We start from the raw sequence: 17,248 nt of genomic DNA, 5'->3' as shown, positions 1-17,248 counted from the left end.
TGGTTTTGGTACGGGAGATAATGGAAATAGTTTATAGAGTGCTTCGCTGTATGCTGAAAATGAGATAAATGTTTTTGTATTTTTCTAATTTTTTTAATGATTTGCTATTTAATTGGATTTAATTCGATTTTGGTTTAATTTGAGATTAATGGTTTTGTATTTTTCTAATTTTTATAATGATTTGCTATTTAATTGGATTTAATTCGATTTTGGTTTAATTTGAGATAAATGGTTTTGTATTTTTCTAATTTTTGAAATGATTTGCTATTTAATTCGATTTAATTCGTATTTGGTTTTATTTGAGATAAATGTTTTTGTATTTTTCTAATTTTTGTAATGATTTGCTATTTAATTGGATTTAATTCGTATTTGGTTTTATTTGAGATAAATGTTTTTGGATTTTTCTATTTTTTGTAATGATTTGCTATTTAATTGGATTTAATTCGATTTTGGTTTAATTTGAAATAAATGGTTTTAAATTTTTCTAATTTTTTAAATGATTTACTATTTAATTCTATTTAATTCGACTTTGGTTTTATACAAGATAAATGTTTTTGTACTTTTCTAATTTTTGTAATGATTTGCTATTTAATTGGATTTAATTCGATTTATTCGGTGCATCTGTTTAAACAAAATAGAAAGTTGATTAGGGTGTGATTTTATGTTTTTGATGTGATTGTTTGCTTTTTATATATTAAATATTTAAAAATAAAGACTATTAATCAAGATTAGTTTGTTGGAACTAATGACCTTTTATTCATAGCATTTGATAGTTGAAATTTGGTTTTATCTTGATGTTTAATAAAAATAAAATTATTTTTAAAATAGATTATAAAATATATTTATTCAAACGTGTTTTGTTTAAGAAAAAAGTAAGAAAATATTTATTTATATGTGTAAAAATACATCGGTCGAGAGTTATAAGTTTATATTTCTCTCTGAGTTTAGTTCACTCAAAGATAAATTGTTGATCTTTTGAGTTTATTTTTATTTATTTATTTATTTTTTTTTTTTTGCAGGTGCATTAAATATTAGTGTAAGTTCCTGAATATTAATTTTAAATTAGAATGTTTATCACCTAATATTAATATATATATATATATATAGTTTTAATTTTATGTGTAATCTCCAAATTGGTTTGAGGGTGAGCTAAAGCTAGAGTTGGTGTGATTGTAATTTCATGACTCTATTTTTGATGGAGTTCAAGATTTGATATATGAAATGGATAAAACAGTTACACATTGATGTGGGATTGGGATAAAACAGACAAATTTATCACATAACCCAATGAATAAAGTTTAAACATATTTGACATGTTGGCTCACTTGCAACAGTAACACAAATATATAATATTATTTACTTTGTTATTGCTTTGTTATATAGCAAATACAAAGATGAATTATCTATCTAAAGATTTAAAGGTCAATGATAATTCATTGATTTTTTCTAAATCCGCTTGTTTGCAACAATAACACTAGAGATAACATTTTGTACTTTAATATATTTTATTAGATAGTAATTATAAAGATTTACATGGTTCTGTCTTTAATTTTTGTAGTTTCCAACTCTATGCTCCAATAACTTTCAAGTGATGTAGTCCACGCACTTAGACAATATTTAGATTTTATTAGTTTTAGTACAAAAGCAAATCCTCGACTAAACAATCATTCTAGTAGATTAGTCAATCATTTATTATTATATAATGGATAACACGGACTCTCCTGTAACTTTCATGTTTCTTTTGGTTTTCAATTTATTCCTTTTTTTTTAATTATGGAGCGTATTTCTTTTGATATTTAGTTTTTTTCGTCCCTTCTTAATTTTGGAGTGTTTCATCTCTAGTGATTAACTATTAGTTTTATATTGATGTTATATTATTCTGATTTTTGTTGTTTATTTATTTCAATTCTATCTTATTGGGATTAAACTTTATGTTTAGATTTAATTCACTGTTGGTTTTTAAATCTTCATTCTTATTAGTGGAAATTGCCAAAAAAACCCTACAACTTTGTCAAATTGCCAAACAAACCCCCATAGTTTCGGATCACCCAAAAACCCCTTCCTTTTCAACTCCATGATTTTTGAAAACCCCCAAAGTACGAACGGCATTAAACGGAGTGTATTTAAAAATTTTATGGACAAAAACTGCCTCAGACGGAAGTCGTGGTCGCACCCATTTCATGGTGTGAGAGGAAGTGGGTGGGTTTTTCTTAGGCATTACATATCGCTTGTCTTCTCTCAACTCGCGACTCAGCTCAACTTATGTCTCCACTCTTCTCTTCCCACCTAAGACTCTTCCCTTTCCACCCTGGCGCCTCAAGAAGAAGTCCCGTGCAAGTATTCGGCATTTCAGTCACTTTGCGCTCTAAGGTATTCATTATGGTTTTTGTTAACTATTCATCTACGAAGAGACATTTTTTTCGGTTTTTGGTTTTGTGATTTTGTTTTTGTTGGAAGACATATCAAGCTTTCGTGGGGATTAATCGAGTCGGGGTTTTGTTAGTCTCGAGGAGATGTCTCGCTAGGGGTTTTTGTTTTTGTTTTACATTTTCGCTCATGTATACGATCGAAATGGTTTTCCGATTGTTGTGCTTTTGTGTAATGTTTATAATCTACGCCACTCTTTCGCTTGATATGGTTGCGCTTAGTAAAAACGAGGTCTCCGCTTAAACAACGAGCTTTACCGCTAGTTAGTTCGTCTCCGCTTAATTATTTGTATCTCTGCTTAATAGTATACGCCATCGCTAAAAAATGATATCGTTGTTTAAGAACCGAGTGTTTACCGCTTAACAAATTACATTTCCGCTTAACAATGTGTCATTATTGTCGCGAGCTTGTGATTATGGCGGCCAATCTAGTTAACGGGCGATGCTACTTGACACCTGAGAGCTGAGACGCGGGTCGAATTGAAAGTTCACATGATCCCTCGACACTCGGGAGATCATCCGAAGAACACCGCTCACAAAGATTTATCGAGTTGGAAAGTCGTATACCAAGAGCGGGCCCTTCTCGACTCTCTGTCGAGAGATACGATAACCGCACCAATAAATTCAGGATCGGGAAAGACATGCGACTTTCGAGCCCCGAAGATGTGGCAATCGTTCTTGGCTCTCGCTATGGCGAGGAGGCAACGTGTTTCGTAAGAAGAAAACACTGGGCTTCGAAGAGAGGTATTTATCGAGACGTACGAGAGACACGAGACTCCATCAGAGCACTCTTCAAAGAATCTCGCTGGACGGAGTGGGAGAAGAGGAGAATTTTTGCCAAACCATCGATGGTGTATTCTCCCGGGTACAATCCTCTTCCCAAATACCTCCCTCGCTCGGTTCCTAACCGGATCGCTGATTATGTCGACGATCTACCGGAATGGGCGCCACGCATGGGCGCAAGCGACGCACGCGGCTTATGGAGGACATACTACAAGCCGCTACCCGAGCGCAATCTAGACGCTGCGGGGAAGAAGACCAACACCGGTATGTTAAGGGTCGCATCTGTAGCGCTTTAACATCCGGTTTTACGAGTCGACTGCAACCCGAAAGAAAGTCCGCTTTCCGAAGATCCCAAGGATGTCGTACTACGGTGAAAAATACTTACCTGAAGCAGCTGACTTTATAGAGACGCAGTTTGTCATCTCTCGAAGGAAAAGAGGTAATAATTCAAAAATATTTTTGTTTAACCCGTAGACGTTAACGCTTAACCATATCATTTACCGCTTTAACTTTATTCATCTATCGCTTTAACATTATAACTTACCGCTTAACTTTGTTCAACTACCGCTTTAAAACTTTTTAGTTTAATGTTTAATTTGTTTGTTTATCGCTTTAACACAATAGGTTATAACGCTTTAAATATACGAGTTACATGTGTAAAATATAGTTTTAATTGTTTAAACTAAATAATTTCGCTAAGATTGTTTGCTTTTACACATGCTAGTTTCCTGAAATGGTTCCGCGAATCGTCGATGAAGAAGTATTTGTTCGGGCCAACCGCTTCGATCGGATGCTATTGCTCCCGAACCGCTTGCTCAAAGGCAAGATGAGAGGGCAACCTCTTCCTGCGCTACTGGACGCCCGCTCTCCCTCGCCTGTGCCAAAACGCATTCGCCGAGGCCGGAGAAGCCCTCCCCACCCCGCCCGACCGTGGCTTCCCCCGACCGTGTCGCCCCCGAACGTGGCGCCTCCCGCCAAGACTAGCGAGGATGTCACCGCAACTCTCACGCAGTGCTCGCTGATTTTGATGATCGAAGTTCCTCGGCTTGTCGCCGGGTGGAGGCATTGAAGGCCGGTCACGTCACAATCGATCGCGCCTTTCCCTTCAAACAAATGAAGCACCCGGGATCGATACGCTGCCGGAGTTCGACGACGAGGACATCATCGGGGTGGCCCTTCAAGACGCGCCCTCATTCAAGAAGCTTGCAAAAAGAGGAAAAACAATAATGCTCTCCGTCTCCACCCGCGTCTTGGGCTAACGATGAAATAATAGCAAAGACCATCGGCAGCGAGCGACCATCGGCGAGTCGATGTTGTTAACGCTGATGACATGCCCATCACGGTGAGGAGATCGAAGATGGCGCTGAGTTTTGCCGCTGTGGAAAAAGATCGTCGACTGCATTGTTGACGACATCACGCATACTGGTGGAACCGGCTGACCGACTAGTGGCATCAAAGATGGACACAATCCATGAAGAAGAACAACCGCATAACGCGCAGTGTCTCCCATCGATGCTCGCCGCTGTGGAACTCACGGTTGAGAAGGTCGCTGAGTCTATCCTCAACGAAGTGGAATTCACGTGGGAACCAACGGTCGACCGCTGCCGCATCGGCGCGCACACAATCCCACAAGAACAAGAAGCATGTAAGGAAGTGTCTCCGGGCTGATGCTGCCGTGTGCCCCCATTAAAGGAAGCCAATAAAAAGTAGAAGAACTTGGAAAGTCTTCATTTCGAAGAAAAATACGTCAGCTAATCGCGCCTCAATAAGTACTGACGTGGGAGTTGATAAGGATCTTCCTCAACTCGCCCCTATGGACAAGTAAGTTTGAAGTTTTTTTATGATATTGTTTAAACTGCTTTTTAGTTACCATTTAAGTAGGAGCGTTAACGCTTTAAAAATTTACTGGATAACATTTAACTTATAAGTGATACCCTTTTAAATATTACCGCTACTCGCTTTAAACATTCAATATAGAATTTAAAGTTTATACTTTAACGCTTAATTTTATACTTACAACATTGTTTACATGTCTTTGTTCCGCTCAACCACACAGACATGCGTGTGGAAGAATGACTCGTCAAGCACCACACGGGCCAATCTATTCGACCTGCTCGAGGGGAAGGAGATGGTCACAGACGATGTGATGGACGCATTCGTATGTATCTTTCTATATTTGTATACACGATTCTTTCTTTAATAATCCAGATTCATTGTTTAACATACACTTTCAGTGTTTAAGTATATAGTTCATTGTGTAAATATCAATGTAATTGTTTAAACTCCGTTTTACTGTGTAAAATGAACCAGAGGGGAGTGTACGCAAGCGGGGTCATAGTCATTGTATAGGTGTAATAGTTTCAAATAAAAACCGCTTTAAATTAATTCATTTTTCCGAAGAACATGACAAATTTTGTCAATGTAAATGTACATGTATCTAAATTCAATTAAATTCATTCTGCTTTCGCTTTTGAGGTTCTGTCTTGTTGGATGATATTGTAGTCCGCAGGGTACATTATCGGGTAGGGTTCTCGTTTTCATTTTCATTTTCATTATCGGCTAATATCAACATTCATTTTAACCGTATAATGATAACTTTTTGCCCTTTTAACTTTCGTTTTCTCTGTTTAAGTTTAGGTTTCTCTGCTTTTAAATTTAATATTTTCTGCTTAAAATATCCTTATTATTTAATAATATCAATGTAATTACAACAAAAAAATATACTTAATATTTTTCCATTTTAAAAATATCCTTATTACTTAATAATCTCTTATAGAGTGTAATGTAATGTTCGATTTTTTTATGTGCGACGGGAGTGGAAACGCTGGGGGAACCGAGCGTGTATTAATCACGCTGGAGAACCGCTAGCACCATCCCTTTGTACATTTTAAGCGGATACAAATTTATTTTTAAAACGATAAAAATAGCATTAAAGCGAGAGAATAAAAATATTTAAAAGCGTAAGAGATATATTTAAATATAAAAGTTCAATATTTAAACAATAATAAGAAGTATATACACAATGCCTAGTCGGCAATGATTCATTCCACGATCCGCGATTGTGACCGAAGCGTGGCAATGGCTACTAACGCAACTTCATGGACCTCGGGACGCTTACGACTCGATCCTCTTTCGCCTAGGACACTCAGGTTGCCTTTCTCGTCACGGCGGTCGCAAAGCGCGAGTCGCGATTTTTCATCCATCGGCCCGTCGTTGTCCGGGTATGGGAATATAGCTTCCTTATACGCCATTTTTGAAGTCGAAGCTTCCTTCCACAGATCACCCGGTGTTTCGTTCTTGATAATTTGAAGTCAAAATTCCTTTTTGATTGCAAAATTCCCTAAGTGCGTCTCGAAATGTTCAACGCCTTCAAAACATTATCGATATCCAACGACAACACTTCGACTTGATGTGGAAGGAAGGCATGCCACACCCTCGAGCTCGCCATGATGTGGAACGAAGCTGCTGATTCGATTCCCCGCCAACACTTTAGTTTAAACGAACACGATCAATATTTAAACAGAGACACAAAAATATTTAAACGATAAACATAAATCTTAAACGTTAAAAACAAAAAAAGTTAAATAATAAGTTAATAAGTTAATCGGAGACAATAGTGTTTAAATGGAAACTTGATAAATGTAAACAAGTGACGGGGATAATAAACAATAATTAACTTCTACAACTATATAAACATAAAGCGAGAAGAAACTTACAACGAGAAGAACTCGTTTTCGGGTAGGATACGATGCCACATCATCCGTCTCAACAACAAGATCAACAATGTAACATTTGAAGATGGAGTGCACGTGACACATGCTACTTGGAAGTCAACCTCGCTTTTATATGAGACATACTGTTTTATGTCCATCTGGTGTGATAAACTTCACCCGACACGGGAAATATCGAGACCCCTATCTGTCACATATTTCAAACTAACATCGATTCCCAGTAAGTCGCAGTGAACATTAGCACTGCCCCTCCCTCCCCAGATTTGTATCATGAATAGCACAAAAAACTCTCCATAATTTAATCGGAAGAGCTAAAATTGAATACACCAAATGAGAAGAAGAAAAAGAAGAAGAAGAAGAAGAAGAAGAAGAACAAGAACAAGAACAAGAAGAAGAACAAGATATGAGCCTTCTAAACTTTGTTTGAGAAAAAGCAGAGGAGGCAAAAAATTGAAAAACTACGTAAAAGAAAGTTATGATTGGCTACCATTTTTCCCACTTTCGAAGCGCAAAAAGGAATTTCATATCGTGGACCCACTTAACTTACCTGAGGGGTTAAAAGGAATGTAAAAATATAACGGAGTATGTCAAAGTGTCGTGAAAAGTTGGAGGGGGTTTTTGGGAAGTTTTGAAAATTACGAGGGGTGAACAGTAATTTTCCCTTCTTATTAATTGATTTTTGTTTTTTCATATTTACTATCACTTATCAAACTATTTTCTACTTTTTATTTTTTGGGTCCCACTTATGTCTTTTTCTTCATTATATTCTAATCTTTATTCATGAATGACATTATCATTTTTATTTATATACTTCAATTATCATGTCCCTGTTTAATTTCACGTGAATATGCTTTTGGTCCCCCTGTCTATTTTTCATTGGTTTTATATCTGCTCATGAATAACATTATTATTATTATTATTATTATTATTTTTTAATAATCATGTTACTGTTTAATTTCATGCGGACTATAATATGTGCAATCAAATGGTGACAGCTAAAGACAATAGAATATTTAAATGATGCATATTATGACAAATATTAAGACGTTTTTAGGGGAAATTACTTGAATACTTCTTTAAAAGCGGGTAAGTGTTAATTTATTATCATAAAAATAAATATTTATTTATATAACTCTATAAACCACACTTAATTACTAATGCAACCATTAAATTTTTAAAAAAACAAAAAAATGATGAAGCTCAAGGACTCCATCACCACAGTGAGGAGTAGAGTTTATCAGTTCTTATACCAACAATATGAGCGGCATAAGATATATGATGATGATTAAGTAGAGTATATCAATTCTCATACCAATAATTGATATTTATTATTATTTTTTAAAAGATGACAAGTGTCTAAGACAACAAGTGTCTCTAACAGAGAGATTTGAACCCTCACCATTCTGCACGCCACATGAGACACTTTAAACCATTTAAACTAAGTGGATTTAGGGATCAGATTTATTTTTTTTGTAACTTTTGATTTATGTTACTAACCAATTGCAATTTATTAATTGTTTCAAAAAAGAATTACATAAACCTTAATTGTTTTTTTTCTATTTTTTATTTATTAAAATAAATAAAATAGGGGGAAAAATTTATAAAAAACTTTTAGTTGATTTTTGTTGAGAGGAGTATATAAGAAAATAAATCAGAAATACCATTTTAACAGAAAATAAATAATTGAAATACCATTTTAACAGAAAATAAATAATTGAAATTTCATTTATACAGGGGTATCTCAGCAAAAACAATATAATTCTAGATTAATTTAGAATATATGATTTCTAAAGAAAATGGTGGTTTATCCACCTTTTAAAAATAATAATAATAAAGAAATTATAAAAAAAAAAAACTGGTGGTCAATGACAAAAAAAGGGTGGGGGGAATATGTGTGGATTCCAAAGTGAATATTCCAGTAAAGATTGGCTATTTCTCCACAAATAATACACAGTAAAAATCCACATCTTTTATGCATTCGTTGTTAATCAAACAGAAGCCCTAAAAAACAATTTCAATATATAAAATGCCTGATTTAATAAACATCACCAAAATTCAACAAATTTCCAGATTCATTAAAAGCTGGAAATCATTTAGAAACATTCATAAGATTCAGTACCATGTTAAAGGCTACTAACAAAATCTAAGCTTATGCACCAAAACAATGCCAATGTGTTTCAAGGTACAAAGAGAAATCCAATTCACAAGCATAGTTTAGTGCTAATTAAAGAATAAGAGAATCATTAGTGTGGTAAATAATTCAGGTCAATAATTATCATGACAGCATAAATGAACTTATATTTACCGCCGTCAGCACCAGCAGGAAAGTTCTTCCTGTACATAAATATATAACTTGTCACAAGCTGCTGTTCTTTACACTGTGTAGGATTTTTCAATAGTTTCAATGTTGATGCCTTTGTTTCTTATCACAGACTCCATATACCCCTTCAATGTATTCAATTCTCTGAGCCTGTTAAATAATATGTTTTACACATTAGATACTAAACCTCAATGTGTTGAAATAAGGTTGAAAACAGTAACAAAAGAACAAAAGTAATATATTTCACAAATTAAGATTTTTCTTATTTAGGACTAGTTTTGATAATTCAAAAATATGCCATAATCATCAGTATAATATGGGCATAATTATTGTTTGGGTACTTATTTTACACTAAAAATTATGTTATAATGGGAGTATTATAGAATAAAAAAAATATTCTATTAGGAGTAGGAAAAAAATTTTCATTGTAAAAAGTCTATCTTTTCTTGATCCAACCATCAACCATTGGTCTATTGGCAGTCCGACCACCATTCAGTTGGCCTTCGGTAACTCATCAGTAGTCTGGCCACTGTTTGGCCGGCCTTTAATGACTCACTATTGGTCCACCCGGCCTCTGACGACCGGTTACCAATCCACTGGCTGTCCGGCTACCGGTCAACTAGCTTGTGTAATTTTTTTATTTTGTTAACCAAGCACTCATTCTGTAATAATAAAATATACCATAATTTCTATAATAATCACTTGCACTTTTTACCTAATAAAATTGTGCCATATTTTTTTTATTTGGTGATATATGTCATCGTGGTGCAGCGTTTGAGTAATGGGCTTACCTTGCAATCTCAGCTCTTCTTTTGGAGTCTTCAGCCATGCGATTAGGATCATCCAAGTTGGTTCTATCATTGAACATCTTAGTGTCAGGAGGCTGCAAACCATTCAATGTTCTCTGAGCATGAGCCCACTTCAATTCCCTTGCTTCTTTACCAAAGTCCTTTTTCCTAGTGAAGGCAACCTGCAAAATTGATGGAGTTTTATCAGCAAGAGATGCCCACAGTTTCATGACAATGTATGAGAATGAGATTCTGGAGGACTGCATAGCATGGTACTTTTCTCTCAAAAAGATGATCCCATTGTCTCCCACTCAAAGCATATCTGATCATGAATTTGATGATATCAAGTGGGAAGTAGAATATGAAGTTGTAAAGCCAAATAATTCCAGCCCAGCCCCATCCAATCCCTTTGATTGCAGTAAATCCCCAGTTGGCATACACAGCTATTGCAGTGGCAATCTGCATTATTAAACAGTAAAATATAGTAATACAGAACTCCATTGGATATGAAACGTTTAACAAAAGTAAGCATGCACTCACCAGCTGAGCAATCACAAAGGCTGTAACAAGCAGTAAACCTGGGCGCTCAACAAAGGACCAATTGCGGGATCGTGTCACAAATATGAGTGCCTGACTAATTATGCTTACTTGCAGGTAAATTGCAGAGGCGAGCTTTTGGGTGTCGCCTTGAGCAGTTTCCTGAAGGCTCTCAACATGGAATACCCGCTGATGGGTTTTCAAAACAATAAATGTTAAGATTAGTACAGTGAAGACTATGTGATAAACTTCAATGAACCTGAACTGATTAAACTACAAAGACTAAACATTGTATTCAAACTAGATTCATGTTCTGGTCGTTGATAAAAGTTAACATGGGAGTGCCAGAATTATCAATTATGTATCTCATTAGAGAATAAATTTAAAATCAGGCCAGTGAACGGTTGGAAAACAAAGAATGTACCGGGAAGAAATCAGTTTTGTATGCAGCCCAGAAGAAAATGACTGTCATTATTGCCAAATAACCTCCAAGGATGATTCCGGTTGCAAAAATTTCCGCCAGTTTCCAACTGTCCGGGAGAGGAGAAGGTTTCACTCTGTCCTTTGATATCGTCATTATCGTACCTGATAGTGTTAATACAAGAATCTGTTATCCGGACAGGAGGCTAGCTGGATTAATTAGATCAAACAGAGGTATAAATGATCAAATATTTGACAAGGCAATCCTTTCAAAGTTCAAACAATGGAGCAAGTCATTACAAACTAAAGCAAAGAGTGAATTTTGGACAAAGAAAAGAGGATCTTGTAAAGAAAAATTACCATCGTTGAGGATAGCAATTATGAGAACCATAAAGGGTGGAAAGTCAAACTTCCATATGAGAGCGAGCAGCATAAAGCCAAACTGTTTCAATTAATGCAGAGTAAGAATCTCTTTTAGCATTTGTCATTTTTGAGCAAGTTGTAAAGAGCATGCTATTAAAATGAAAGCATGAAAAAAATTTGTGTTTGTTCGAAATGAAAAACTATGCCACCTCAACAATTTGTGGTTATTATCTGTGCTACTATAAATAATCTACTTAATATTTTTCAAAGCAAGCAAGTATTACTTTGTTTTGGCCACTAGATAATTGACTAATCATGAGAAATATAATCATAAGTACTCAATAAAGACTAAACCATAATGGTTAACATGAAAGCACATACCACAATACGAATGGTAATTGACACTGCATAGATCTGCAACGGTGAAAAGCATTGCAAACGATCAACTTAGGCAAAAGCAGAGAGAAGCCACATAATAATAATTGTTTTTTTAACAAGGTTGACGACAAAAATCAGAACTCACAGTATAATTTTTCATCCTCTGGAATATAGCGCGACTGGTTAGGACTGCACTGATGATGACACTCAATCCAGGTTCAGTGAGCACAATGTCAGAAGCACTACGAGCAGCATCAGTTGCGTCTGCAACAGCTATCCCAATATCGGCCTTCTTCAATGCGGGAGCATCATTCACTCCATCACCTGTCATACCACAGATATGCTTCCGTGCTTGCAAACGCTCAACAATCTCATACTTGTGCTCTGAAAATAGAGATTCAAGAAGGTTATGACAATCTAGTTGCTTCTGTTGAAGAAAAGGAGTTGCTGAATGAGAAGATAAAACAGAAGTAATACCAGGGAAGACTCCAGCAAAACCATCAGCCTTCTCAATCAGTTCGTCAACTGGCAAAGCGGCAACAGAGTTATCCTTGTTGTTGCCCAGCAAAGCAGAGGACGGGTACATATTTGAACCCATTCCTAAGCGGCGCCCAGTTTCTTTTCCTATGGCAAGCTGATCGCCTGATTGATTTTAACAGTTACCCAAAACGTAAACTTTAAGATTGACCATTGTTAGAACAACAAAGAGTTAACAAGATCGATGCTTGCCTTCCTATACCATCATTAATCAAACCTATAAACTCTGAAAAAAAAAATTGATCTAAGTACCAAAAGATTTTACTTCAAATGCGTATTCTCCTGGCTGAACTCAGTATGACTTCTTAATTGACCAATAGAGTAAATGTTCATGGCATTTGGAAGGTTGGAGAAATGTCCTTCCACTAATCCTTTCTATCTTTTACTCGAATCAAATCCAGATATTAAGAAATGTTATTATTAGCAATTATCTCTCCACCCTAACCAAGAAATGAAGCTTATGCATGACAACCTAAGAGTTTCAAACAATGGCCTATGTGCAAACTGATACAGGTCCCCTGGTTTTGACACTGGTGAGAAGTAGTTCAATTCATAAATGTCTGAAGAATGACTTGGACAGAATAAACTGGTTCCTATCCATGAGAAGTAGATTCAATTCATAAATGTGTGAAGACTAAAAAAGCGGACAGAATCTGTCACTAAAAAAAAGTTGGACAGCCAAAGAATGGTTAAAATTTTCCTGAATTTACAATTTCAGTTCATTTAGAAACAAAGACAAGTTAGCTTAACAAAATTGAACCAGCAAAAAAGAAAAAGGTAGTCTAGCATAAACCATACCTGTGATCATTTTGACACTCACACCAAGGTTGAGTGCCTTTTGTATTGTTTCTGCACTATCATGTCTGGGAGGATCAAAAAGAGGGAGCAGACCAACAAACTGCCATGGACCTCCTGAACTTTCTTTCCTTCCCTCTGGCACTTCCTGCATAATACCGAAATATATACTACAAATGGCCAGACAAAAAGAGATAAATAGATAAAATGAAAGAAAGTATGCATATAACCATGTACCTGATGTGCCACTGCAAGTGAACGGAGCCCACGTTCAGCAAACTTATCAATAATAGTATGAACTCTACGTTCTATCTCCGACTTATTATGTGCAAGGTTTAGAATCTGCATTTGAGTCAGCACAAGCAATAAAAACAAAAGGCTTCTATAAGATAAGATCCAGTTAGGTTTAACTAAGATGTCAAAAAACAATAAATAAATAAATAAATTAAAAAAGCATCAATACCTGTTCTGGTGCACCTTTGCTGACACGATGCATTTTCGACTCATTGTCAATGTAAGTTAAAGCAGTTCTTTTGTCGGTAGGATTAAATGGCAAAAAGTGAACCTCTTGAATTCCGTCCCTAGCCTTTTTGGTAGTAAGCAAAAAAAAAAGAGAAAAAAGATGAACAAGAGTCACAAAAACCAATATATATATATATATAAATAATATAAAGACTCCAGTATACCTCTTTTGGGTCAGCAAGCATACCAACAATAGCAGTGTCTATAGCGTCCTGATTTTCAGTTCTTGAGGCTCTGGCAGCCATTAATATCACAGTATCTCGATCAGCACCCTTGGTAAAAACCTGAAAGTGGATCTAATTCATGCATATATACAAAATTTTCAAACTTGACGGAAAGAGATTTTTTTTTTTTTTTAAATTTCAATCATTTCCTAAGACTGGCCTCTATAAGATTTCTGTCTACTGTAAGCTTGTTCAAAGTCAGAGTTCCAGTTTTATCACTGCAAAGAACATCCATGCCAGCCATTTCCTCTATGGCAGTCATCCTTTTTGTTATAGCTCCCTGTAATTTTACCAGAGAATGAGGAAATCCATTAAAAATACACCACTAAAACTCTGAAATTATTAACTTCTCAACAAATGTTAAATAACGCCAACCTGCTGAGATAAACGATGAGAGCCAATTGCCATTGTGACAGACAGAACCGTAGGCATAGCTATAGGGATTCCTCCAATGAGGAGGACTAACAGATTATCTATTCCTGTCCGGTAGGCTCTGTGCTGGATCGCGTACATCCCAACGATTTCCACAATCATTCCCACTGCAATTGAGCAAATGCAGAAATTTCCAATAGACTTCAATACCTACAACAACATGCAGAAAACTATTGAATATTTCACATTTAACTCTTACTACAATGAACAGTCATACTATAGCTTCTTCATAAAATCATTCTTCCGACTTGCCTTTTGGAAGTGGCCAACTTGGTTGGTGGAGTCTACAAGATGTGCAGCCTTGCCAAAGAAGGAGTGAACTCCAGTAGCAGTGACGATAGCTTCAATCTCTCCCTGCTTGCATGTGGAACCAGAATAAACGCCATCGCCGGGGCCTTTCGTCACCGGCAATGACTCCCCAGTGAGGGCAGACTATGCAAGGGAAACAGGGGTTTAATTGTGCTCAATCATATTTGCATTTCAATTAACAAACAGTTAATATTAATGCGCAAATTATAAAGTGTAGGATGTGGTAAATGATTGGATGCAAAAACATAATGAAAGAAAAAATTCAGAAGAATTGAAATTGGAAAAAGAAAAACCTCTTATGATCTGCTGAAAAAAAGATAAGCAGTAGCATCTTCATATATTACAAATTAGCTCAAATCTAATCTCATAAGCAAAGTTATCAAATTCATTGAAAACTGCTAGAAAAGGAATAAAAAACAGGAACTTTCAAAATTTATTTTTGTTTGCTTTCTCATTTCTACAATACTGTGAAGTTCCAGGGAAATCCAGAGAACATATTAGATCACATGGTAAGAAGAATTAAGCAAGAACCTGATCGATTTTCAGAGGATCTCCTTCAAGGAGTCGAGCATCGGCGGGGATAATATCCCCAAGCTTCACGCTGATGATGTCCCCAGGGACGAGGATGGACGCATCCTCTTCTCTCCATTGTCCATCTCTAAGCACCTGAAAACAGAGCAAACCATGAATCAAACTACAATCCCAGAAGAGATAAACCAACAATGGAATTAAGCTTACCTTAGCTTTAGGGGCGAGCCGTGCCATCAGAGCCGCTGCAGCATTGCCAGCGTTGTTCTCTTCATAGAAGCTAATGGTGGAGTTGATCACCAGAAGGATAACGATTCCAGTGAAATCTTGCCAATCAGGAGGCTGGCCCTGCAAATTAACGATCAACCCTAACACCACGATCACAAACTGAACCACAAATGAATCAAACATAGAGAAGGATCACGATTCACAAACTCCTCCATTGGCCACAATGATGGCCATTAGCGCCGCCGCCTCCATGACCCAAGACAGCGGATTCCACATAAACCCCAAAAATTTGAGAATTTTACTCTCCTGAACACCAAAACCAAAACCAAAACCTAAAAAAATCAGCAAAAAAAATCAAAACCTAAGCCATTAATCACTCATCTCAATTCATCATCACCCACCCACCTCCTTCTCTTCCAGCTTGTTGAGGCCAAAGATGCTGATCCTTTCCTCAGCTCTCTGCGTGCTGAGTCCTTCCTTGCCGCATCTCAGCCTCTCAAACACCTCATCCATTGGGATTTTCTCCTAAACAAAGCAAAACAAACACAATCAGCGCCGAAATCAAACACCCCCCATTGCCGCACAAGCTTGCAATTCCAATCTCCATACCAAATCCACCTCCTCCTTGAGCACCGCCTCAAGCGCGCTCGCCTCCTCGCCCGCCATTGCTCTCTCTCTCTCTCTCTCTCTCTCTCTCGCTCTCGTTCTCTCTGAAAACGAATCAGTTGTTCATGGGATTTCTCAAAAGGCTGCGCGGAGGTGAAACAATCAATCCTAACCGTTGATCTCAGAACGAACGGTGGAGATTGGATTCCTCATCATCCCCCACGTGATGAAATAAATGAGATTTTCTTACTAATTTGGGATTATTATTATTATTTTTAAATTTAAATAAATATGGAAAAACATCAAATTTTGAAAGAGGATTATTTAGATTAGTTTGGGAGGTTTTATAATTGTTTCTATATTAGGAAAACAAATCTCTATTAAAGTTAAAATATCATTTTTTAAATTCATGATAATTAGGTGATAAATTGAGATTAAAAAAAAAATCCAGCAGAAATATCTTCAGTTTTTTTTTTATATATAATTTAATATGTTATTAATGCATGAAGTTCATGATTCCCACGTAATGCATGCATGCATGCAAGCACGTACTTGAAGGTTGACTTTTACTATTTGGTCAACGATGGAGTCCAATGAGATTGGATGGTGGCCCACATGCTGTTCAGAGTCTTCAGACTATGTTTTGGTTTCATTTTATATTGATAGATGATCAGAAGCTAAGATATTTATTTATTTATTGCGTTTTTTTAATTATTTATTTCTTTTAAGTTTAATTTTAATTTAGCTCGAACCTCCAAAAATATGGTACGAGAGAAACAAATCCCACAATTTGGGAATTCTTGAATTTAAATAAATGTGGAAAACTCTTAAAATTCTGAAGATTCAGATATTGTTAATTTTTAAATTAGAAAAATTATTCTTTAAAATCATGGATAACAAGTGTATATATATGGGATAATTTTCATTTAATCTATAGAATATAGATACACATTAACTTGGAACATGATAATTAGAATTGTCATTTTTAGTCATAAAAATAAGAATTTAATTACATTGTGAAATTCTGTTTGGGCTGAGTGGTAGATTATATCAAATAAATAACCTCTATATTCTTTGAAAAATGTATATATTCCTCAATGAAAAATTTGTTTTAATCTAAATTTTATTTTATGGTTAAATATGACCCTTTTTAAATCTTAACTAATTAATCAATATTAACAGACATGAAATGATTTCAGTAATGATAAGAGATATATAAATCTTTATAAGATGGAATTTTGACCAATTTATTTATATTTTAATGGTTTCATTGGTCGTAAATTTCCACCATTTATTTGAGATGAATTGGATAAAATCTTTA

General features: G+C 35.7%; 1 protein-coding gene across 2 annotated transcripts; it reads right to left on the bottom strand.

The window, feature by feature from the left end:
- Window positions 1-9,028: 9,028 nt before the first annotated feature.
- LOC120278132 (plasma membrane ATPase 1-like) lies at window positions 9,029-15,987 on the bottom strand. 2 transcript variants are annotated; one of them, XM_039285052.1, is made up of 21 exons: window positions 15,931-15,987; window positions 15,727-15,846; window positions 15,529-15,627; window positions 15,304-15,441; window positions 15,097-15,231; window positions 14,509-14,688; window positions 14,200-14,406; window positions 13,985-14,104; window positions 13,765-13,884; window positions 13,542-13,664; window positions 13,316-13,420; window positions 13,082-13,226; window positions 12,224-12,388; window positions 11,892-12,130; window positions 11,750-11,782; window positions 11,366-11,447; window positions 11,010-11,170; window positions 10,589-10,774; window positions 10,325-10,507; window positions 10,052-10,230; window positions 9,029-9,410 (listed from the first exon to the last, which is right to left on the bottom strand). In XM_039285052.1, exons 1-21 carry the CDS (start codon window positions 15,985-15,987, stop codon window positions 9,314-9,316), a joined length of 2,874 nt encoding a protein of 957 aa, XP_039140986.1. In that variant the 3' UTR covers window positions 9,029-9,313. The 2 variants fall into 2 exon arrangements, with proteins under 2 accessions (XP_039140986.1, XP_039140987.1); XM_039285053.1 differs by having other exon boundaries at window positions 15,304-15,461; window positions 15,525-15,627; window positions 15,931-15,967.
- Window positions 15,988-17,248: the final 1,261 nt, after the last annotated feature.

The sequence above is a fragment of the Dioscorea cayenensis genome, chromosome 15 (assembly GCF_009730915.1).
Source record: "Dioscorea cayenensis subsp. rotundata cultivar TDr96_F1 chromosome 15, TDr96_F1_v2_PseudoChromosome.rev07_lg8_w22 25.fasta, whole genome shotgun sequence".
In the NCBI taxonomy this organism is placed as follows: Eukaryota; Viridiplantae; Streptophyta; class Magnoliopsida; order Dioscoreales; family Dioscoreaceae; genus Dioscorea; species Dioscorea cayenensis.
The sequence above is the reverse complement of the archived record's forward strand: the minus strand, read 5'-3'. Positions and strand labels throughout refer to the sequence as shown.